The following is a 24468-nucleotide window of genomic DNA, read 5'->3' as shown; positions in this document are numbered from 1 at the left end:
GAACGCCTTCTCTGACATAAAAGCTGAAACTCGCTTCAAATCGCTGACTCACAACAGTCACGTTATGGCACACTTTGAAATGAATACCCAGTATATACAGAGTTATCTACGATTTAACGTGCTGATATGTTAAAAACGAGTTTCAGAAAAAAAAGTTATCGTCATCTTTACAGTTATCTGTGCTTCAATTGGTAACCCTGCACCGTTTCATCATGGTGACTAAATGGTATCCTATTAGCAACAGAATGTGAGCGTAGTTTCATCGCCCCTCAATTGTGCTGCGAGAGATACATTTTTCTTAAAATCGTCCGTTCCTCTACTGGATCCTGTACCATAATTTCATAAAGTAATGTTCTTTTTACTGAAAATAAAATATAAAAATGTTGTTGAATATTTACTTTGTTATTACAAATGTAAATTTATTTATTTATTTTATTGCTAGTAAGTTTGAAATTAATACAAGTTAATACAACGTAAGATAAACTAGTCCACTCCTGAATGAGTAAGGAGGAGGTTCCAATACAGATAAAAATAAAATTAAAATTGAGAGTGAATACAGATTAAAAAGTATTCAATATGTTTAAACCCAAACTATAAATCCAATACAATTTTTTATTATTATTTTTATTAATTTGGAGAGGATTCGTGGTTAAAATAATATTAGAATAATATTTATTTAATAATCTGGGACCTTAACTCATGCTATGATAAAAAGCTGCATTGGTTTTACATTTAGATTCATACAAACGCAGAGAATTCGTATATTAGTTCTATATTTATGTATATACCTTTCAAAATTATTGAGATTTCTGTAAAAAATATTTTAATAAAATAAAATAATAAAGTTTGTTTAATGTTGAAAACTTTGAAATGTTTAAACAACAATTCAGTTGAGTAATCTTTCTGCTTTTTTAAATAAATGTTTAATACTTTTTTCTGTAGTAAAATTAACGGATATAGGTTGGATTTATAAGTTCCACCCCAACCTATAATACCATACATAAATAAAGATTGCAATAATGCTAAATAAATTATACGTAAACAGTTAACTGAAAAAACATTTCTTAGAACAACAAAGTAATATAATGTTCTACGTAATTTATTACAAATATAATGAATATGAAAAGAAAATTAGGTTGGTGCTGGAAAGAATCGATTTGATGATCTCCAGCATCCTTCATAATGGTAAAGTTATTATTATTAGGATATGTAGGGGAAAAGTGGCCTAAATCGTATCGGCACCGAAATCGTACTATTATTAATATTGAAGAAAGTATTAGGCCTACATGCAGGAGTCATATGGGGAATTGTTCACGAAATATAAATAGAAACTGACACTTGTTCAGTTTCCAGCCTTTCGCCTAAGACAACAGGGACATTAAATAGTGTTTAATAATAAGTTCTGATTTCTCATACAAGATTCTGTAAGCTTTTATTGAAACTCTGTGTTAGTTTAATGAATGTGTTTTATAGCGCCTATAATATAAGATTGTTTATGCTCGACCGTGCCTAAATGTAGTAATTATACACCTGGTAGTAGTCCTTTAATGCATGTCATTAAAGTACACCTACTCATTAAAGTACAGGTGTTCAGCCAATGACAACTCAGCTTACAGTTGTTCAGCCAATGACAAGTCAGCTTTGTACCGTTATAAAACCGCAAGTATCGATTATTCTCGGATATGCAATCGAAAGAGAATTAGCGAAAAGTCACGGAGGCTGGAAATCCAATACTGTCGCAGAAGGTTATGTTCTGTTACTATAATAATTAGCGTTAATTGTAAATAATATTCAAATAAATTCAATTTGTCATCTCGTTTTTCAATGTCGAATTCAATAATCAAGGTTATATCAAGTTTCACGGGATTACATCAAGGTCAATGACATTATTGTTCCTCGGAAAAAATCAATACTTTCGCGTCTGCTCACATCTCACAATTCACGACCTAGAACAAGGTCACTTCCGATCTTGTCAGATACAAATAAAATGTATACATCTGAATAATTTCAAGTTAGAAATATGGTCCAGCATAAAAAGTCGTATGAAACGTGCCTATAATGGTAATTAAGACGCTCGTATGAATATTATGAAACTGGCTTGCGCTCGTTTCATAAATATCCATACTTGCGTCTTAATTATGTCATTATAGGCTCGTTGCAAAATGTACTATTTCATTATTTAAACGCTAAAAATAGTCACTGTAACAGCTTTGTTTAGGTTATAATCTGAATAGTTGGCTTGAAATGCTACTTTCCTAAATCGTACCATTAAAAAGTTGCTCACATCGTATCAGTACGATTTTGGCAGCGTGAACAATGAACATTGGGTGCATAATTTTTTTTAAATTTCAGAATAGATAATGGCCAAACGAGAATACGAAACATGGGAATCAAGCATATCTCCCGTTCCACAATGCTAACAAATTACAAATAAGCAATTTACAAATAACAAGTAAAAGATTACAAATGCTTGTAAACTATGTTATCTTATTAATTTGTAAAGTTGTTAAGTGCTTTACTTAAGGCATTGGGTGAATTTCGATCTGGAGCTGTGGAATTGAATGATTTCCGTAATTACGAAATTCCGTTAATACAGCTCGCTTTGTACTAGAATTCATGCCTCGTTTGAGACAGTTGTATTTCTATTGATATCTAAATGTTGATAAATCCTTTCACAGTCGTAATCAATAGACTTCGAAGTTCAGGAACCGGTCGGGGAGATTTAGGTTAACTGATAGCAGAATGTTGAACGGGAGTGTGCTTCAGCTTGTTTACGTTTTTCGGTGTGGTTGGAAGTTTCATACGTATTAGCACTGTAGCTGGGACAACTAGGCTACGTATTTCTGTTACCTACTTATTTTACTGAATTTGGTGCTAACTTTGGTCATTTAAGTCATAGAACAATCAACGAATCAATGCATTGGTATACTCGACCAATCATATCACACGAAACTCCATTGTCGAAAATATATAAAAATTTAGATAATTTGTCCACAGCTGTGAAGTATCGGTTAGCGCATCTAGCCGCGAAACCAGGTGGCCCGGGTTCGATTCCCGGTCGGGGCAAGTTATCTGTTTGAGGTTTTTTCCGGGGTTTTCCCTCAACCCACTATGAGAAAATGCTGGGTAACTTTCGGTGTTGGACCCCGGACTCATTTCACCAGCATTATCACCTTCATCTCATTCAGACGCTAAATAACCTAAGCTGTTGTTAAAGCGTCGTAAAATAACATACTAAAATAAAAATAATAAAATTTAGATAATTTAACATTTTTCTCAACAATACTTCATATTTTCTGTTGGTGAAATATGAATCGGGAAACTTAGAATAATTTATTTTAGTATAAAATATAGTAAACATAATATCGATAGTGGTAAAAATACAGCGACTTTAGCTCTGCTCCTTAGCGATTTTGAAAACCAAGTTCAATTGGAACACGTTTTTAAATATACTTATTAATTCCTTCCGCAAAAAATAAAAGAAACTCTACAAATAGAAACAAGTAATTTTACTTGGAATGGCAGAATGAGTCACAATTGCTGGCAAAAAATACAGCCTTAATTATACGCTCAGGGTGCTATTCATAGACATTTCGCTAGCCCGCGCTACGAGCGTGCTAAACAGGATTCATATTATATCATATCGCTAACACTGGTTTATGAATACGAAAAACATTAGTTCGCTGATCATCCACCGAAAGCCCGCGTTAAGAATGTCTATTAATAGGGCCCTAACAATTTATGATGACATGATTTTAAAATGCCGGTATCTATATTTAAAAATAATAACGTATTCTAAAATTTTATCTAAATATTGTTTCTTTTATAGTAATCGTATTATTTTCAGATAAGTCTATTTCTGTGACCTATGTTTCTTAATTACTGTATTTATGTCGCTTCTATTCTTTCTTTTGTTATCTATGTAGACCTACTGTTATTACTCGACAAGGCCAGTGGAGTCCTGCAGCACGGAGTCGTGGCGCTACTGCTCCTGCGTTCGTAATGCCCCATTACGCCCGCGGCTCCACTCTCCTTGGTCGAGTAATACAAATGGTATTTGTTCTAATATCTAACAATAAAGTATAATAATAATAATAATTAGTATTATTATTGTTGTTATTATTATTATTATTATTATTAATAATAATATAAAATTGTTACAAAGTACCTTTGTAAATAGTATTGCCCTGTATAACTATTTATAGGCCTATTAAAAATATTACATTTCTACACCCTAGAGACAGTACTATAATATATTCTGATCAACAAAATATTTACATTTGTCCCTCAGACGAACATTGAACTATTTTCACCGAGCATGTGGACTGGTGAAATTTTTAACTACTATTAGACCAAAGGCTTTTGACATGGATTTCAATTAACAATTCTGCAATTCGCAACCAAACATACAAACTGTTAAAACACGTGTTTCCTGTAATTCAACAAGAAACTAAATTTAAAATTAACTCAGTTAAGTGTAATTTGACAAAGTTACTCCGAAATACCTAATAATTTGAGAAAAATTCGTTGCGGCACAGGGAATCGAACCCGGAACCTCTCAGCTCTGCGCGCTGAGCGCTCTTTCCAACTGTGATATGCCGGGATACGATCCACGCCGCCGGTCTAACTCTCCTCATTGTATCGTCAATGGCCTACTATCTGCATTTTAGACATATAAATCATATATGCAGGAGCGCATATTTAAATGACTTTATGCCATATTTAACAACAGTTTTCTTGAATACTGTTAACATTGATAACTTATATACCTCTATTCATATAGGCTATATGAGGTCTCGCCATCCTCATTGAATAATCACGACTACTATTTTGTGTTAGTAGTCAACATGTATATAAGTTACCTAATAATTTGAATGTTGAAAAACAAAAAACGTAATGAATTAATAAAATGTATGAAGCTTATAGAACTGGCAAATACAAACCCAGAAAATGGAACAGCCATCAATAGCTAACATTGTGCTACACATGCAATAACAATTAAAGAAAGTAGAATAATGTCTCGGAAGCATTAAGGATCCGGAAGTAGATTCAGAAGAAATGGAGAGAAATAGAAGAATCTTAACGGAGAAAATTAGGGGAATAGTGTCGATTAGCATTGGAAATGATATCAGCTTTGGAAACATTAATGAAAATAGCAAAGTAAGTGCGCCACGGAGTTCAACAGTCAGATACGAAATGCGGAAACGAGAAACCTTAAGCGATCGAGAGAAGCCTGGGACATCATCTGACAAGGAGGAAATATCAACATGTAGCGGAATTCTACAAACGCGTCGGAATTCGGACCGTCAGCATTTGGGGGCGATTCCAAGGCAAGTACGAGAGTTGCAGAGTCAGGTAAAAAGAACGACAAAGCAGGCGAAATATGGAACGGATCCAGAGAGCAGTGATGAAGGAAGGGTGGTGAAGAGTAAGAAGAAACATAATGATTTAAGGAGTTGGTGTAGTGGGGAAGTAATGGGAGAGACTAGGAAGAAAAAGAGATAGTAGAGGGAGACAAGGATATCAGTTATCAATAGCAATCGAAGTGAAATGAGGGGAGGTTATAAGTGTGGGGGCCAGTAGTGGAGAAGATAGATGGGTGGGTGTGGGTGGATGGATGGATGGATGGATAGACAGGAGAACGAGAGATGACAAAGATAGGCCTACATTTAAAGGAACATGAATGGAAGAGAGAATCAAGTTATGACTTGCATAAATTTGCTATGTAATAAGGTGGGATGGCACTGTATGTAAAATTGTGAAGTACCACCTCACTGGAAGTAAAAAAAATGATAATAATAAAATAAAAAAGTGACAAAGGCACAATATAAGATGTTATTAATTATTATTTAAAAAATAAAAGTATCATGAACAAAGAAGCAATTTTAATCAAACGTACTAGGTATTAATAGTTTATTCCGCATTCATTTATTTGTCCAAAGTTTATATGACTTAAGGGCAGAAATTATTTTATTCTTATCAAATGGCAGGAAATTGATATTCTTCAATTGTTAGAAATATTTTTACAACAGCCCAACTGGAAGGCAGAATATTAGGCCTCCTCTATTATAGGAAATATTCATTTTGGCATAGTCCCAAACTATGTCCCAAAGGAGATTTATTTATTCAATCCGAGACGCACTGCAACAATATTCCCAAACGTTGTGTATTTTACTTGCATAACACCAAACGTAGCACCGGTACACCGATTACTGTATATAAAATTATACTCGTACTGTAGTAGAATGTCATTATAAGTCGTTATTATCTTTGCAAATAAGATATAATGTTACAAATGATTACAATAAATGAATAACCGTTTTGTTTGAATTTGTTCAAAATTAATGACGTAATGGGTTTCAACCGTGCAATTGATAAATTTTGCGATCTCACTTAGGCCTACTGATATTTTGAGCAATGTTATGTGTACAATCCATAAAACGAAAGTGTGTTTTTTGGGAGTATATTAATTTATTTTTCAGTTATGTATCTCTTTTAAATTGTAGTGAAAGAACGTAGGTACTGTACATCTAATCTGTAAAATGAAAAGTACGGTAACATCATCTGCAACGTCATAGAGAAACTGTACTTTTACAAAATGCGTCAATCATAGGCCTATAAGGAGCAAATATATGCCAACTACGGAAAAATAATTTTTATTATACAAATACGGAAGAATTAAACTGTATAGAGCACACGTTTTAAAAATGCTTAATTCAGAGTAAATATTATATATGTTACGCGTAGCGAGTACATGCCGACAATTTTTGAGGTTTCTAAGATGACAGTCACATAAGTAAGCTTACGATAGTCAGAGAGACACATTATATGGTACGATATTAAAATGACAAAAAGTGGGAGCAGATTAGAACCATTCTAGAAATTACTGTGAAGAGAATAATTCCATACCTCAGTTTAGGAGAGATCCTTTATCCTTCCAATCCTATATCAATTTTTATTAACTATGCTCCCTCACAGCAGACTAACGACTTGTTCAGCGTTCTGGAATTTGTAGCCATTACGTTGCTAAAGAAGTAGTGTGTTCTGTGAGATATCCACAAGGCATAAACAAGGCAAACCTTGAAACGAACGATATGATATAGTTACCGTAAGTGCAAGTCTTAAAGCTACCACAACGAATTCGTGGATAATCTTACAAGAGTTCGTCGGTGTATATGTTGACAGAATGGTACTAAGCTATTTAACTTTTCTAAAATATCTTGCATTTATGCATTAATTATTTCAAAGTTACTTATAATGAATACTATTAATATAATGTACACTAATTATGACTTTATGTTCCAAGTTTGCTTTTCATATAATAATATATTGAAAAAACTAACTTGACAAAGATTTGTTGAAATACACATGTTTATAGTGTGAAAATGCAATATCAGTATTTGAAGCTACCTTGAAAGGTATAAATTTTATTCACGATTTTCTTATCTTAAATAAATTATAATATATTTTATGTCATTTTCATCCGACATAGGCACATCTGGCCAGTTAAGCTATCAATTTGAGAAGTTATAAATTGAAATATCGAGATTATTGCTACATGTTATTTTGCTTATATATTGATATATGGAAACAAATGTTTAGTTTTTTTTATTATGCAAATAAATGTGTTAAAAATAAACCGCAGCAAGACAGCTCATGAAGGATCAAGGTCGTCCAGCTAGCTGCTGGCCTCATGTTCCATGATTCAGCATAGGTGAACGATCATACAACCAGAACGGAGGTATCGTATGGTTAGCACGATGATTTCCAGCCGGTATACCTGGTTTCCATAACCGGATTTCGCTGCCTATTGTAGCTCCTCTAATGCGATCATGATGCTAGGCAGACACCGATTCCATATAATGGCAGACATTTCATGAAACATTTCTTCCCCGTGAAAATTTGAACCAGCGCTCATTTCATAACATTGTAAAATTCCTTTGCAGAACGAAAAGTTACATTTGTTCGATAAAATTTCTGCAGATATAAAGGACAACACTATAATTATTTCAAACATTGATTAACATAATACACTGCTCTCTTAAATTGACTGAGCGTATTGGGAATTAAATCAATTGCTTTCCCAAAATACGCTAAGTAATGTTTATATAAAACAATTTTTATCTCGAAAAGGAAGTAAAAACGAGCAAAATTTTATTCAACTTTTTTGTTTGAAATATCACTTTGTATTTATTTCACTATTTAACAATAGTGTTGGTACTAATAACTTTGAAAGAGAGAAGAAAATCTGTTCTATTATGACAGTGCAAATTTATAACTTAGTAGGTACTTCTTTTATTTTTTTTAAATCCAAACACTAAAATGCAAACCTAGCCAATTGACTATTTTTTTTCTTCGAGAGCAACATCGTGTGTTTGTGTTTTGTCTGAAGGCAGAGGACAGAAACGAGCATTTAATGCTGAAATTTTTGGGTTAATTACAGTATTGGAATTATTTTTCATGGAATCAAACATTAACTTATATTTTACAGATACTGTTTCATAAATAATATAAATTTTGAAGCAACATTTTCAATTTGACTTTGTTGTGACAAGAAATTAATCTAATCTTCAAAGAAAAGTCCATTAGACTCTACGGTCTTGAGTGAGGTTTGTTATCCTGTGACTACCAGTTTCTGGTGTGTGGTGTGAAGAATTCCAAGATAAACATTTAAACAGCTTCCAGGTTTTCGCAATTTTTTTCACGCAGCAAGTGGCCATGGGTCGAAACAGATGATAATCTATGGCTGCATGGGACCGGTGCCTACCTAATATTGTGATAAATTAGGGGAGCTACGCTAGGTACCGAAAACCTATTCCCAAAACCAACGTCTGTGGGGATCAACGTGCTCTCCACACGTTATCCTGTACTGGTTGAATTATCGTTCACCTCTCCTGAAGTATGTGAACGTGAGTCCAGCAGTCGGCTGGTCGGCCTTGGACCTTCATGGACTGTCGCGCCACGGACGAATGAGATTATTAGTTTGGTATTGCTTCTAATACAGCATTAAAATTTAAATCATAACTACGCTGCATTTTTCTATCCTATTGTCATTTAACTGAACCAATTTGAGGTATATTAGGCCTATATTGAATTCATTTTAATAATCTTCTTTGACAGACAATAACTGTTAATGTCTTGTTTATACTCTATAGTTTCAGCAGAACGTAAATACAAATTATTGTCACTGGTAAATCATATCTAGAAATGATTATGTAATATACATTTTATATTATAGAATTTAAATGTGTTACTTATTATTCTCATGCGAATATCAAAATAACGAAAATTTACATTTCGTTAAATATAAAAAGACATCTACGTTGTCAAGGTTTCGCAGGAAACGTTATTCTTTTTCTTATAAAAGTTTCTAAAGTATGTTAATGGCTACAACAGTAGAAAGCAATTTCCAATAGATGTTCTAAATTGTTACAAAATTTGAATGTAATATATCATACAATAGTAATTTACGATGCAAATTTGTGAGGTGAGTAGTATTTTGACAGGAGTGTAGGTTTGAGAAACGAGACTTGCCGAGTTTCTTAAAATCACGATTGTCAAAATACAACTTCACGAATGTGTATCATACAATGTTTTTTCTTCGATAGCCTCAAAGTATTACTTCAAGCACACTATGCTTACTTCACGCACTGGTGTTCAAAACGCTCACTTCACACACTGCTAATTCAAGCACTATCGTAAAAAAATTGTAATAGAATTGGACATGTGAAATTTTTAATATTACTTTTTAGCACACAAAATTAATTCGTTTTATTATTTCCCTACCAAAAAGTCGAGTTTAATTAAAAAAATACATAAATTGGAGCACAAGAGAAGTGTGAATAATATAGGCTACTCTTGCTCTAGCATATTTATTTGCATTTTTTAACGGTCATACGACAGGTACATATTTATTGAGACGCTTAGAATTTTTTTTTTTCGGAAATTTTAATATCAGGCCTAGTAAAGTTGTCATCTTTGCTGAGATAAAAAGTGGAACCATCTGAACTCAATATACTTTTCATATTTTCTCATATTTAAAAGCTTTCGTCTTTTTTCTCCTCATCATGAAACTCAGAGTTTGGCTTGAGTACCTCATTTGCTTCTTTGTACTGAAAAGTGTTCGAGGATATGTCTGAAAATTCACTTTCTGTACTGTCATCGGAAGTTGAGTCAGAGGATTGGGTTACCTTGAAATCATCATTTACTTCTGAAGAAGAATTCGAAAACAAATTAGATTGTCTGTCATCGGTTGATATTGACTCAACCCATTTGAATTCTTCCTCTGTTTCAGAGTGAGACTTTGGGGATTCTTTTGTTGCAGGTTCATCTTGAGATTTATGTTGGTTACGTGATTCTACAAAAGATTCTATTTCATTTCGACCACTTGATTTGGATGGTTTTAAGTCTGCATTGAATGTAACATCCTGTCCAGCTAATGTATAGTATTTGTTAGGAACATTGTTATCAGCTGATGAACTATCGCTCAAGGTTTCTGTATTTTTAAACGAGGACAGAAGTGAATCGTAGCTAGTTTTGTTATCTAAAACCGGTGACTTGGGCGATTCGTTAAGTCGAAATTCGAGTATCACGTGAAGTTTGTCAGGCTTCACAGAGGTCCCTTCGGTGAGTTCCTCTGGCTTCCATGAGAGTATACTTTCTAAGTCCTTCGATTGGTGCAATTCAAAATTTATAACATTGTTATAATTTTTATTAAATTTTATTTCAATATCCACTGAGTTTTCCTTGGATTTATTTGATTTGTATACCACAGCATTGTTTCTTTTGTCAGCTTCTTCCTTTTTATTTTCCTTGCATTCATTATGTTTCAGGTTTTCGTTAGTTCTATTTGCTGAACATAGATGTTGGTCGACATGACTGCGATATCCTAGCGTTTCATTTTGTTCATTTATTGAGTTTTCAATGTGGCGTGTTTTATTCTTTTCGCAATTATCTTCTGACGTTTTAATTTCTGACTCTTCATGAACCCCACTATTAGATCCCTTTCCGTTTAAGTTTCTTTCGGTAACGTCAGTATCGGTTGTTCCAACATGATTCTCATTTGTATTGTTTATTTTATCTGTTTGTGGTTTCTGGTTAAAATATTTTAACATTTCAATCATTTTTTCTATACTAGACAGAGCTTCCCCATTATTGACGACAATTTTCTCAGTTGAATGCATTATTCCATTTTCATTATCTGGAGAAGAACTGTTAAAATAATAACGGGAAATTTCTTTAGATTGTTCACTATCTTCATTTTCTTCTCGCTTCTGTGATTTCAGAAAAGATTTGATAGCTTTTACTGTCATTGCAAAATATTTTCGGACAGTTTCTACAATCTCATCCGCATCCTTGACACTTGTCCAAGCATTCTTGAGCAATTCCTCTGCAGATTTTATTTCAGTTACATTTGCATCAATTATCGATTTCATGATTGATTGGATTGTCTGTATTGCTTCTCCCTTGGTTGATTCCAGAATGTCTCTTAACTTTTCTGTAATATTATCTGTAATTATATTTAAACTTCCAGTAGTCACAGTATGGATAAAATTCTTAGTGTCTTGGAGCAATGCTTCTCCCTCTGGAAGTACACGGAGGGAGAAGTATTTATCGTCCAAGTCCTCGTCCTTTCTGCTTTGTTCGATGCTCTTCCTTGAGCCACTGGTACTCGTATAGTTTCGATCTGAACTGTGGGAAGGGCTTATGTTGTTCAAAAGTTCTTCAAGTACTTCTTTCAGTAATTGTTCTTTTAATTTTTTGTATAAACTAGATTGATAGACTGAATTATTGTGTTTCAGATGATCTTCTCTGACACCATGAAGAGACGCCTCCTCTTTGTTCCTTATTGCATCTCGACGCTCTGAAATAGTGAGTACATAGAATTATAATTTATACTTGAATATGAAGTAATATATTATTTGTAGACGAGTTTTTACTGTTTTCTACACAAACGTATAAAGAAATAAATTTGTAAATGTGTCGAATCTTAATGCGTTTCTTAATAAAAAGAAACTTTTTATATTAAAATAATTTGTTTGAGCATATAAATTAGTAATTCTTTCTTAAAATGATAAACTGCTTATTAGAAGCCAAAGACACAAGACAAGGAAATTATTTTAATATCGTAACATGTAGACTTGCTAAATCTCAAAAGAACGTTTGTCAAATGTCATTGAAGGTTGCAAACAAATTTCCATCCCACATTTTTAATTTAAGTAGAGCTGCTCTCAAATATTACACTTCTAGTTGGTTAATTTTAAATCCATTTTATAATATTGACGAATTTTTTTACTGTACAATCTCTTTGTAATTTAACTGACCTTGACTATACATTTTGTTTATAGACATGTAATTTAAACTATTAAACATTTTGTATTTCATCTGTAACATGATTTAGATCAATTAGTTGTGAATACATATAATAAAATTATAATATTGTTTATTAAGGTAAAAGGAAGTGCATAAAAATTAACTTCTGTTTCATAGGAGAAAGATTTGAATTTAAAAGATTACATTTATATTAAAAATAATACATTGAATTCAAAACATTGTCCATATGATGCATACATTTAATTATGAGAATAAATATTGAATGCGTATAACTATAATTGGGTCTTAAAATAGGGGGAAAAAAAAAACTTAATCAAAACAAAATAATCTCAGTTTAAAATACAGAAACAAGACACAATACTGCTAATGAAATTCATAATTTAAAACTTGCAAAAGTTGTTTTAAACATTAGTACGAGTATTAATCTAAGATACTTTGTAATAAAACGGACACATGTAGCTTGACCCTTTATAGTAATTTCTAAATTGATCAATTCTTGAGCGCATCTTTTCCGCTATCTGTATTTGGATTTTTTCTTTCTTCTTTAAAATCCAACTCTGCGTTTGATGGGACTGCATTTTTTCCCTAACAGAATTATCGGAGTTGCACTTTATTCTTATATACTGTTCTTGCACCAAGATCTACTTGAACTTATTGAGAAGTCTCTCTTTAGTAGTACCGAAACGTCTTGTTTATGAATGACGGTTCGTCAGTAAGAGAACACAGACACCTAGAGTACTGTGACCGACGGGTTTATGACCTGGCCTCCCAGGTCACCTGACTTAAATCAAAGATATTTTTGTATCTGAAGCTATGTGAAAGGTGTATGTACTTTGCATTCAGTTCCCACAGATACAGTAAGATCTGCAACTTCATGCTGAAGATAGGTGTTAATAAGTCTGAAATGATAATTTATAGCGATCTGAAATCAGGCCACTTGTTGAAATTTCCTCATAACAATGCCTATTTAATATCGTAGAAATATGCTAATTCTTATGGATCCTACCAGTCGCAACAAAATTGTTTAATGAAAGTGTTAACTAGGATACTATTGACATCAATTGCTAAGATTTTTTGTTCGATAAAATTGTTGTGTATAGGAGATTTCTTCCGAATACTTCACTTTTCCCCGATTTTCATATTATCATTTCAATGCTAATTTATTACCTTCCTGACAACTCATTTTTCCTACAAAGTCTTCGTAGCATAAAATATTACTAAGTACCTTTTCGCACACAGTACATAGAAGCGCTCCCGAGTGCCTATGGATAGTGCTCAAACGCGCCATCGGTTAGCATGACTCGTTAATTTCATTGACCACAATGTTTTGAAGTATGCAATGCGTTGTTACCTGGAGCTTGCAGCGTTGTCGGGATTTTGATGGCTTTTCACAGGAGTGGTTCAGTCGAGAAAAAGGCAAATTCGTGAAAAGAGATATAATGCTGGCATATGGAGCACGCCTATAAATAAAATTCGCTCCTGGACCCCAGAGGAGGCGTAGAGGCAAAAACCCGCTTACTATCAAATTCCTAATATTATATAATGGGTTTTATTGTGCCACTTCCATTTTAATATGTGTGTTATTTTAGAGAGTAGTTGGATGTAATCATAGGTGGGGGGGGGGGGGAACCTACAAAGGAGGACTTGTTTCGGGTACAAAGCACGTACGGTCAGAAGACCCGTGCATTGGATTTTAGAGACAATTATGATAATATAAAATCTGTATGTATAATATTACTCAATATCAAATTCCTATGTGCCCAAGGAATATATTCGTATAATTATTAAACCTAAAAATGATATTTTGATTATTTTTTGTAAAAATTCAGTCCTAGTGAATGGATAAATAAATAAATAAATAAATAAATAAATAAATAAATGATGAATATATGAATGAATGAGTGAAGAATGAATGAATGAATGAATGAATGAATGAATATGTTGATGAAGGTTTTGAGTTAAAATGGAAGATAGGTACGTGAATATAAAGATTTTAATCTGGAAACTGAACACATCTTGAAAGCTACATGGATGCCTGCATTTTTCCTCCGTGTTATTTTCGTATCTCTTTTATTCATCGTTAAATAAAATGTTTGCAACATAGACAGACAGACAGACAGACACAGATAAACGAACAGAGACAGACACACACACACACACACATGCACGCACACAGACAAAATTTAATGGTTACGAAAATAGAACTACGTTGAAATCTTAAAATTACGAGAAAAGCATATTAAAATGTACTTATCTACATCATTGTATAATTTGAAAGTAGAGTATGTAGGTCTACAGTATATTAGTATATCAACACCGTTTTGTTTGTTTATTCAATTTTTTTTTTTTTGTAATCCTTACCTCTAGCACTACGATGATATGTTGTGCGGGTTATCAGTGGTGACGCTGCCAGTAATGTTATGTTGACAGTGAGAGCAACAAAGAGGAACCTCATGGTTGAAGGGTGGACTGATGTGACTGACTGAATTTCAAGGACCGAGTGACTGCTGTCCTATTGCAATACGAAATATTATAGTTTCTTGAACGTTTATTTATCTTCTGGGTTATTGTACACAATTGGATAAAACTCTACAGTTATAATAGGCCTATTCAGTGTTGAATGCAATACGCAAACGGAACAACAAATTTAAGTTATTGATTATAAAAACTTAATTACAGTAATACATGCGGCTAGAAAAAACCATTCTGCTGATAATAAAATGTGATTAAATTACTAAATTTAACTACTAAAATATTAACAATTCCTCCCAGTATATGACTTGAAAATGTAATATATCTAATTTTAAATATTTTAATATTTGTCATAAATTGACTTTCTGCTTTTCAAAATGCGCAGTATAATTTATTTTAATGCCTATTAATTTAATAAGCATACATAAATGATAATGATATCTGTATAGTATTATATTAATATAAATATTGCTAACGAAAGTCTAAGTTTCATATTCTGTGGGTAAATATTATGGATTCTTCAGATTTATAATTTATCTCGAATATTGTATGATTTTCATTCGAGATTGAAATCACGTAAATGGGTAGCATGAAGAGTTTCACATAAGAAAATGAAGTAAGAATGTAAGGACCACAGGTGACAAAATCACTAGCCGCGAATTCATATTCTTAGGGATATTTAAATCTCAGAATTCACATTTAGCTCATTACTTGTTCTATTATCCTTTTCAAACAGAACTCTTTCAGCCTGGTGTAGTCACTTTTATCGCTTAAAATATTTCCAGAATCTTCTTTTAGTAGACTACAGGAGAATATGTACAAATGTGATGGAGTCAAGGTCTAGTAATAATTAGTAATAACAATAATTACTGAGATTGTTATAGAAGAGCTTAACAACTGAGTGTACTGTGAAAATAGAATAGGCCGATTCTCGTATCACTAAGGATTTCGCTTCACTTGAGTCACTGTTGTTAAAAAAAAAAGAAGTATGTATTCTACTTATAATTAGGAATATTAAATCCAGACGTTTGCGATGGGCAGGGCATGTAGCACTTATGGGCGAATCCAGAAATGCATATAGAGTGTTAGTTGGGAGACCGGAGGGAAAAAGACCTTTGGGGAGGCCGAGATGTAGATGGGAGGATAATATTAAAATGGGTTTGAGGGAGGTGGGATATGATGATAGAGACTGGATTAATTTGGCACAGGATAGGGACCGATGGCGGGCTTATGTGAGGGCGGCAATGAACCTTCGGGTTCCTTAAAAGCCATTTGTAAGTAAGTAAGTATTCTACTTAATTTTTATTTTGAAAACACGCCTACCAAAACTAATTTTATGTCTAATATGTGAATATTTTACTCTTTTTGTCTGAATTCTCCATATTCCACATATGCAGCAAGGAAAATGAATTTTATTATTTACGTTTATTCGATGCTACGGTGTTTGTTAGAGTTCCTGAGTAGAAAGAACCTTGCGCCCAGTGAAATTTACTACAGAGAATTTCTTTTAACTGTCCCGGAGAGTTGGAATACCCCGGTCGCGGCCACAGAGCGACTGTCTCCCGCTATGCATGCACCCGCCGTTCGCCTGGCAGATAAGCAATGTACAGTTATTTGTACTTACCCAGCTCATATATGCTCAAAATGTCTCCTGTTGACTGCTACACATTGCTTACACCTTCTTATAAAATTATTATTAACTTTCACAAGTTCAGCAGCACTGACTGACTCCACTTCAGCTCTTATGTATCTTTTTCGATCATTTATTTCAATTTTTAGCTAACAAGTAAACCTTCACCTGAGGTAAAAAACAATGAAAATGAAACAAATATTTTTGGAATCAGCATAATAAAATATGAATAATCCTACAATTTCGTAACTCGACTGCAATTATCAAGTGCGATATACAGAGCAGAACACGAGGCTTCAAGCTGCAAGAAAACACACTTTCAACTAGCGATTAATGCATAAGAAGGAAAACGATGATGTGGTCATCATGTTACTTAACGCATCGTATTCCAGAATCTGATTTGTTTTTATCCAGAAACAATGTCGCACAACAGTGATAGCTAATGCAAAATGTTGGAAACACAAGTTGTCAGTACACCACTCGCACTTTATACAGGCTGATTTTGCACATATCGTACATATTCCTTGTACATTTCGGTTACAGTGGGCTATTCTGTAGTGTTTTGAAAACGTTGTCCACTTCTGGATCCCAATTCAGCTAACACCCAACCATACCCAAGCGCCTGTTGGAATCGTGCAGAAGGAAACTGCTGGTAAACAAGCGACTGTAGTTTCAGTATATTGTTGCGTTGTTGTAATGTATCAGATGAATCATCAAAATCCACATTCTGAGAAATGTGTCGAATCATATGCTTGTACAGTCGAAAAAAAAGTACCTGTCCAAAGGTTGCAACTCATAAGTCGTATTTGGTGGTGTGATTTTAACTACTAATTTTTCAAGACCATAGTCCCCTTCTTCTAACAGTTGCTTAATTGTATTCTCGTCGCAGTGGACACCATACGAGACCAACAGCGGAAGATTGCAAGTTGCAGAATTAGGAAGGAGTATTTCTCGTAAGAATTGTATCCATATTTTTTTGGTCATTTTTCCCAACGAAGTCCATTTTACTACAAGGTTGTCACTCTGGAAAATGCGTCCCGCAACTCTTTGACTTATACCTTTCGGTTCTTCGAGAATAAGTAGTAACTTTGGCATCAGTTTTCCAGCTTTAGAAACCACCGGCGTTATAGTGTAGGAATGTGTAGTTGCCCCTTGGATTTCACGACACCATGCACTTTACTGGTTCCTTGACGTTCTAATGTTCTGCCGAAAGGCATTTCCTTATGGAACCCACATTCGTCTGTATTAAACACTTGATCATCATTGTACATGTCCAAACTGTCCAAATCATACCACCAAATACGACTTATGGTTTGCAATCTTTTGACAGTTGACTTTCGTCTGTTAACCACGTGAATTTATGCTTCATAGTGCTCCATGACCTATGGTTAAACTTTTTCTTTTTGTTTGTCGGTACACCTGGCAGAATCCAATACTCTGTTACTTTACATTTTTCTTTAAAGTCAATGACTCGGGATGTTTTGGGAGGGGACGGAGCGTAGTGAGAACCGGAACTTTGTGAAGTATTTGATTCCTCTTCTGACGTAGTATTTGTTTTTTCAGTCTCCCATTCTCGTACATGAGGCATGACATTGTCATCATTTCATGGTTCATTTTCATCAGTGTCCAGAGTATGACTTTCTTCAACTGCTTCCGATTCATAACTCTTTAATAAGTCATATATATATCATCAACAATTTCAAGTTCCTTCTGCGACATTCCACTGCCTCCTTATAACCCTCTTCATTTAGTTTATCCAAAATTTTAATCACTATATTACACAATAAACTGCAAGGTACAAACTAGCAGACAGCGCGTCTACAGCAGTACTGTCTTCGCTCTCGCATCTAGCATTGCTGCGTGGTATAGTTGTTTGCAATCTAAGTAGCCCATGTCAACTTGATCTTGATTGGTCGCGATCTCTGGCGTTCATTGCGTTCGAGTTTTAAAATTTACGTATTTTGCATTGCTTTTAATGCTTAATCGAATGGTAATAAAGGCAAGTCTTTGTTTTTTTACCCCACCTGAAGGTTTACTTGTAAGTTTTTTTTTATTTTTTTTTATACAATGTACGAGTCTGTATGGAAATTTCTGTAGGAAGTTGCGTCGCGTTTTCGTACAAGATTTTCTGTATTTCATATAAGTATTATATACACACACACGCTCACGTAATGAAAATGTCATTGGAACTAAACACTTCACATACTAATCACTAACTTCACACAAATAATTAAGCACAGCTCAGAAACTAAAGAGCATTGGAGTATGCATCCACCCCGTACGGCAGCCAGTCTAGCATAGAGACTGTGAACCTGGAACTGCGTCATCAGCGTGTTAGTCACAAGGTAGTCTGGGAGCGGGAAACGGCAACTCTCCGGGACAGTTTAAAGATATTCCCTGTATAATAGTATGAGGAAGTGTTAAGAAGAACAGAATCGATGTCAAAATTTTGAGGCGGTGGATTATGCGTGTGATCCATTTAGTGAGTGAATTTGAAGACCTGTTAATTTGACTTCGGTAATGATACTGGCACAAGGACTACTAAGAAATGACTCACTGAGATCGTCGGAAGAAACTTGTTTATCGATTGGAAGATATGTGTGTGTGTGTGTGTGTGTGTGTGTGTGTGTGTGTGTGTGTGTGTGTGTGTGTGTGTGTGTGTGTGTGTATATATATATATATATATAACATGAACATAAGTTTCATATAGGGCATATTTTCCAATTAAAGACCTCCTGAAATAAGAGTGTAACCAACAATTCTATAATTCTCCTTTTAGGAGAAAGGAAAATTATTTCAGAGGCATATTTCGTTAGTCCTATATTTACCAGCATAACCATTTGACTAATCAAAGAGACAAGTTTATTCAGCTATTGAACGCTATAATGTATTGTTATAAGTTAATGCTTCAAAATTTTCCATTTAACAAGGGAACAGTCGATGAACTCGTATCGTAACATACCTTGAAATTTTACTGACAGAATCTACACCTTATGGGAAGCCTAAACATCAAAATGTAGCTGCGAGTTCAAACTGCACGTTCCACAAACAGAATTGTTCGGGTATTACTATTATTATTATTATTATTATTATTATTATTATTATTATTATTATTATTATTATTATCTAATGAAATTTTTTGGGAAAAGGAAATAGTACCCGACCAATGGAAGGAGTCCATAATTGTACCTATCTTTAAAAAAGAGGAAACTGTAGTAACTTTCGAGGAATATCACTTTTATTAACGTCATACAAAATTTTGTCCAATATTCTTTTGAGAAGATTAACTCCTATTGTAGATGGAATTATTGGCGATCATCAGTGTGGTTTTAGGTGTAATAGATAGGGTTTTTTTTTATTCGGCAGATATTGGAGAAAAAATGGGAGTATAAGGGCACAGTACATGAGTTATTCATAGATTTCGGAAATGTATATGACTCGGTTAAGAGAGGTTTTATATAATATTCTCATTGAATTTGGTATTTCCAAGAAACTAGTTCGATTAATTAAAATGTCTCAGTGAAACTTGCAGCAGAGTCCGTATAAGTCAATTTCTGTCTGACGCTTATCTAATTCACTGCTACCTTTTAACTTTGCTCTAGAATATGCCATTAGGAAAGTCCAGGGAAACAGGGAGGGTTTGGAATTGAATGAGTTACATCAGCTGTTTGTCTATGCGGATGACTTGAAAATGTTAGGGGAGAATTCACAAACTATGAGGAAAAACACGGGAATTTTACTTGAAGCAAGTCAAGAGATAGGTTTGGAAATAAACCCCGAAAAAACAAAGTATATGACCATGTTTCGTGACTAGAACATAGTACGAAATGGAAATATAATAATTGGGAATTTATCCTTTAAAATAGTGGAAAAATTCAACTATCTTGGAGCAACAGTAACAAAAATATAAATGGCACTCGCAAGGAAATTAAACTTAGAATAAATATGGGAAATGCCTATTATTACTTGGTTGAAAAGCTTTTATCATCCAGTCTGCTCTCAAAAAATCTGAAAGTTAGAATTTATAAAACAGTTATATTACAGGTTGTTTTGTATGGTTATGAAACTTGGACTCTCACTTTGAGAGAGGCAACAGAGATTAAGAGCGTTTGAGAATATGGGGCTTAGGAAAATACTTGGGGCTAAGAATGGACAAAATTACACAACGCAGAACTGCACGCATTGTATTCTTCACCTGGCATAATTAGGAACATTAAATCCAAACGTTTGAGATGGGCAGGGCATGTAGCCCGTATGGATGAATCTAGAAATGCATGTAAAGTTTAGTTGGAAGACCTAAGGGGAAAAGACCTTCGGGGAGGCCAAGGCGTAGATGGGAGGATAATATTAAAATAGATTTGAGGAACGTGGAATATGATGGTAAGGACTGGATTAATCTTGTTGGGGATAGGGACCGATAGCGGACCTATGTGAGGGCGGAAATGAACCTCCGGGTTCCTTAAAAGCCATTTGTAAGTATCTTCATTATTATTATTATTATTATTATTATTATTATTACTGTTACTGTATTTACTAATTTCGCTTCTTGGTTTATATAGAGGAGAAAAATCTCCGTAAATGTGAGTGAAATTAATACAGAAATTCCTCTTCATGAAACTATTTTCTGTAGCCCTCAAAGCCATTATTGAAACAAATCGTTAATATTCATTTTTGTTCAGACCGCAGAAGTCTGAACACAGGTCTATGCTAATATAAACCTGGCGTGCGCCCACTCACTAACACTATACTTCCGGCGAACGAATCTATGGAATGGCTAGGTATTGCTTCTAGAATAATCGAATATAATTTTTATATCTTGCGCGTATTACGTAACTCTTCAATAAACGGGCCATTACTTAGACATAACTGAGATAATTCCACGCATTTGATATTTTAATGTTTTTATAGTCATGCGATATATTTCCCTTCGCATGAGCAGCAACGCGTGAGTAAAATAAGTAAGTGTAAGAATTAGTTGTCCTGCGGTGGTTGCGTGGTCTATACTTTTGGCCTGTTACGCATGCGGCCCCAGTTGGAATATTTTTCATTGTACAATCCATAGTGATACTTATGGCGGATTAAGCCGTAATTCAAGTTTTCCTCAGTGTTCCCTCATTTCCTTACATTAGGTATCAACATCTATCTGTCTGTCTGTTATACCTTGACCAAAACTACTTCTGACTTGACAGCTTACAGAGAAAGGAGAACAGTGTTGTCATGTTGCCCATCTTTCCTGTAAGAGAGCGCGTTGCTGATAGAGTGCAGTAATGAACGGCTGACATGAACACATACATTTCTAACCAATTTGTTAAACAATAGGCATTAAAATTTGTATACTTTATTATTTTTATTAGCCTATTATTATTATTATTATTATTATTATTATTATTATTACTACTACTACTACTACTACTAGTAGTAGTAGTAGTAGTAGTAGTAGTAGTAGTAGTAGTAGTAGTACCAATGTATTCTTCAATGTAATACCGTTAGAAAGGCGTCGAAAAAATTTTAAACTGAAAAAATATTTATGATTAAAAATCTACACGGCCTTTTTCTTTCCCAAGATCGATAACAGTGCTTTTATTAATTTTAACACAAACAGCAGTTCTCATTACGACTTGCGCCAAAGGTATTCTCTTACAGTACACACCATCTCTCGCGCTTGATTCTTTAACGGGACATCTTGTCCAATATTCTTTGTTCTTCACCTGTCTTTTCTTCCTTCCTACATTGCACAAGTCGCCTGTTTAGAAACTCTCGCAGAAACTAGAAAACACACTAGTCACACACTCCACCAATAAGAACGATAATACGTGTAATATAATTTAAACACAATACTTATCGATACACTAAACCAATAATACAACTAAATAGTATTTTCAATTCGTACAAAGCACGCGCTAACCAGCCAACTCAAAATCATTCCGGGCACTGTATTCACCGCTAGGCCGTGTATTCAGTGCAACTTGTAAACATACACACAGCAACACCGTCCTGTTACCATGCTTACGCGTCTCTCATGATTGGTTGACTTGAATTGTTGCCATGGTAACATGCTAAAGGCGCTATTTGTCAGTCGGAAGTAGTTTTGGACAGACCATAGGCACTTAAGGGTTATATACGCCCCAATATTTCAAGAGATTTAATTCCGGCCATTTGGAATTGTATTTGTAAGGGACAATATATACACAGCGCAAGTGAAGCCGAAGTTTCCTTGTCGTATAACTTTGGAATATGAAAGAACTTCATTTCTGATCGAGACGACTCTAAATAAAATTCATCTGCTAGAAATTCGTCGGCAAAAAAGGTTCCTTGCTTTGAAGACAGATTTAATACATCTGCGAGTCAAAATATCGATCAAGATTTTCAATATACCTGCAAGAAAAGATTTTCTGATGCCGTAATTGCTTAAAAAGTGCAAGAAATATGAAAGCGGGCACAATAGTGTGGAATGCATCTGGGACTGATTAGCGGAAATGTTTTAAAAATATATTAGAAAGAAAATGCACGTGAGTGTAGATATTATATGAAAATGTTTTATATGTTTTCACATTGTTATGCAGTCATGATTTTATTATACGACTACATTGAGAGTAGTTGAATGTTACATAATGAGATTTTTGTCACAGGTGGTCGAAAAGCACGAAGCCCATAAACTTGAGAGTACATGTATGTTGAGCTAAAATTGGCTTCAGTTCATTGTACAAGTATTTGCTACTGCAACATTTTATGCATTTCAAAATACCGGCTACCAGTACGTACGCTAGTAAAGTTAAGATATTTACGCGCACAAACCTGACCCATCGAAGTTATTTAACTACTACTGAAGGCGGAAGCACAAGATAGTCTACAGTTCGGGTGTGGCTATAAAAGATAAGAAGTTATAAAATGTAGAATTTATGTCAACAGTAAAACCATTCCGGTCCTCATGTGGGTTTTGAAAGGCCTTGTCTCGAAAAAATATGATCTGTCCAATTAGAAGTAAGCTGTGTAAGAACCCTACATGCACAGATTGGCCGAATGGAATTTGAAAGCTGCACATTAAAAAATCATTTCCCTCTTTTTCATGAAGATTTTACGAATTAATGTTTGCTAAATTGAGTTTGCAATTAAGTATTAGTAAAAATTTCATCCTTAAAAAATACATTATCAAAAATAACAGTTAATGTCCTAGATCACATGAAGGTTGCGGATAGATGAATATCAACCCTTTTAATTAAAGATTCATATAATTCTATAATAAGACTTGAGATACACTGTTAATGAGTTACCAACTATACAGCTTTCATACCTACTGGTAAAATTTAATAGTAACAATAACATATGGAAATAAGAATAACAGAAATAATAATACCGTGCGACACAGAAGTTAGTTGCCAAATGGAGAAAACGATATTATTTTAAATCACAACTATAGACATAGATAACAAATTATTTTCTTTGGAACAAATCTCTTGGTAATCACTAAAGTTCGGATAAAGTAGCTGTATCAGGATAGGCATCCTTGGTCCGTGCGTTTTGTTTACAAACATTAACTAAGGCTGTACTGTCTATTCAGTGATGTTTTAGGTAGGGAGTGGGAAGCGCCCTTCCTAGCAGTTCATGTTTGTAACAAAACGCACGGACCAAGGATGCCTATCCTGATGTAGCTACTTTATCCTAATCGTAGTAATTTTTTTAGTTGGTTATATAACGACGCTGTATCAACTACTGGGTTATTTAGCGTCGATGAGGTTGGTGATAGCGAGATGGTATTTGGCGAGATGAGGCCGAGGATTCGCCATTGATTACCTGGCATTCACCTCACGGTTGGGAAAATCTCGGAAAAAACCCAACCAGGTAATCAGCCCAAGCGGGGATCGAACCCGCGTCCGAGCGGAACTTCAGACCGGCAGGCAAGCGGCTTAACCGACTGAGTGACGCCGGTGGATCCGTAGTAATCATTTTGTAAACATGAAATACTATCCAGAAAAACATGAGTACATTGTTGCGTTGCATTACCTTCAGTGCAAACGTACAATACACTACTGCAA

At 34.3% G+C, this 24468-nt stretch overlaps 2 protein-coding genes across 3 annotated transcripts in view; both read right to left on the bottom strand.

Annotated features, from left to right (window-relative positions):
• LOC138705995 (lysosomal acid glucosylceramidase-like) overlaps positions 1-7040 on the bottom strand; it is an 89660-nt gene extending 82620 nt beyond the window's left edge. The window contains exon 1 of one of the 2 annotated variants that reach the window (XM_069834861.1): positions 6910-7040. The gene's annotated coding sequence lies outside the window, so the exon portion shown is untranslated. The remainder of the gene's footprint in view (positions 1-6909) is intronic. The other variant, XM_069834859.1, reaches the window with a different exon arrangement.
• A 2816-nt stretch (positions 7041-9856) lies between these two features.
• Positions 9857-14820, bottom strand: LOC138705997 (uncharacterized). The gene is made up of 2 exons (XM_069834862.1): positions 14695-14820; positions 9857-11863 (listed from the first exon to the last, which is right to left on the bottom strand). Exons 1-2 carry the CDS (start codon positions 14786-14788, stop codon positions 10038-10040), a joined length of 1920 nt encoding a protein of 639 aa, XP_069690963.1. The 5' UTR covers positions 14789-14820; the 3' UTR covers positions 9857-10037.
• Positions 14821-24468: the final 9648 nt, after the last annotated feature.

Source organism: Periplaneta americana, chromosome 9, assembly GCF_040183065.1.
Source record: "Periplaneta americana isolate PAMFEO1 chromosome 9, P.americana_PAMFEO1_priV1, whole genome shotgun sequence".
Classification (NCBI taxonomy): domain Eukaryota; kingdom Metazoa; phylum Arthropoda; class Insecta; order Blattodea; family Blattidae; genus Periplaneta; species Periplaneta americana.
Note: the sequence above shows the minus strand (reverse complement) of the source record. Positions and strands in the feature narration are given on the sequence as shown.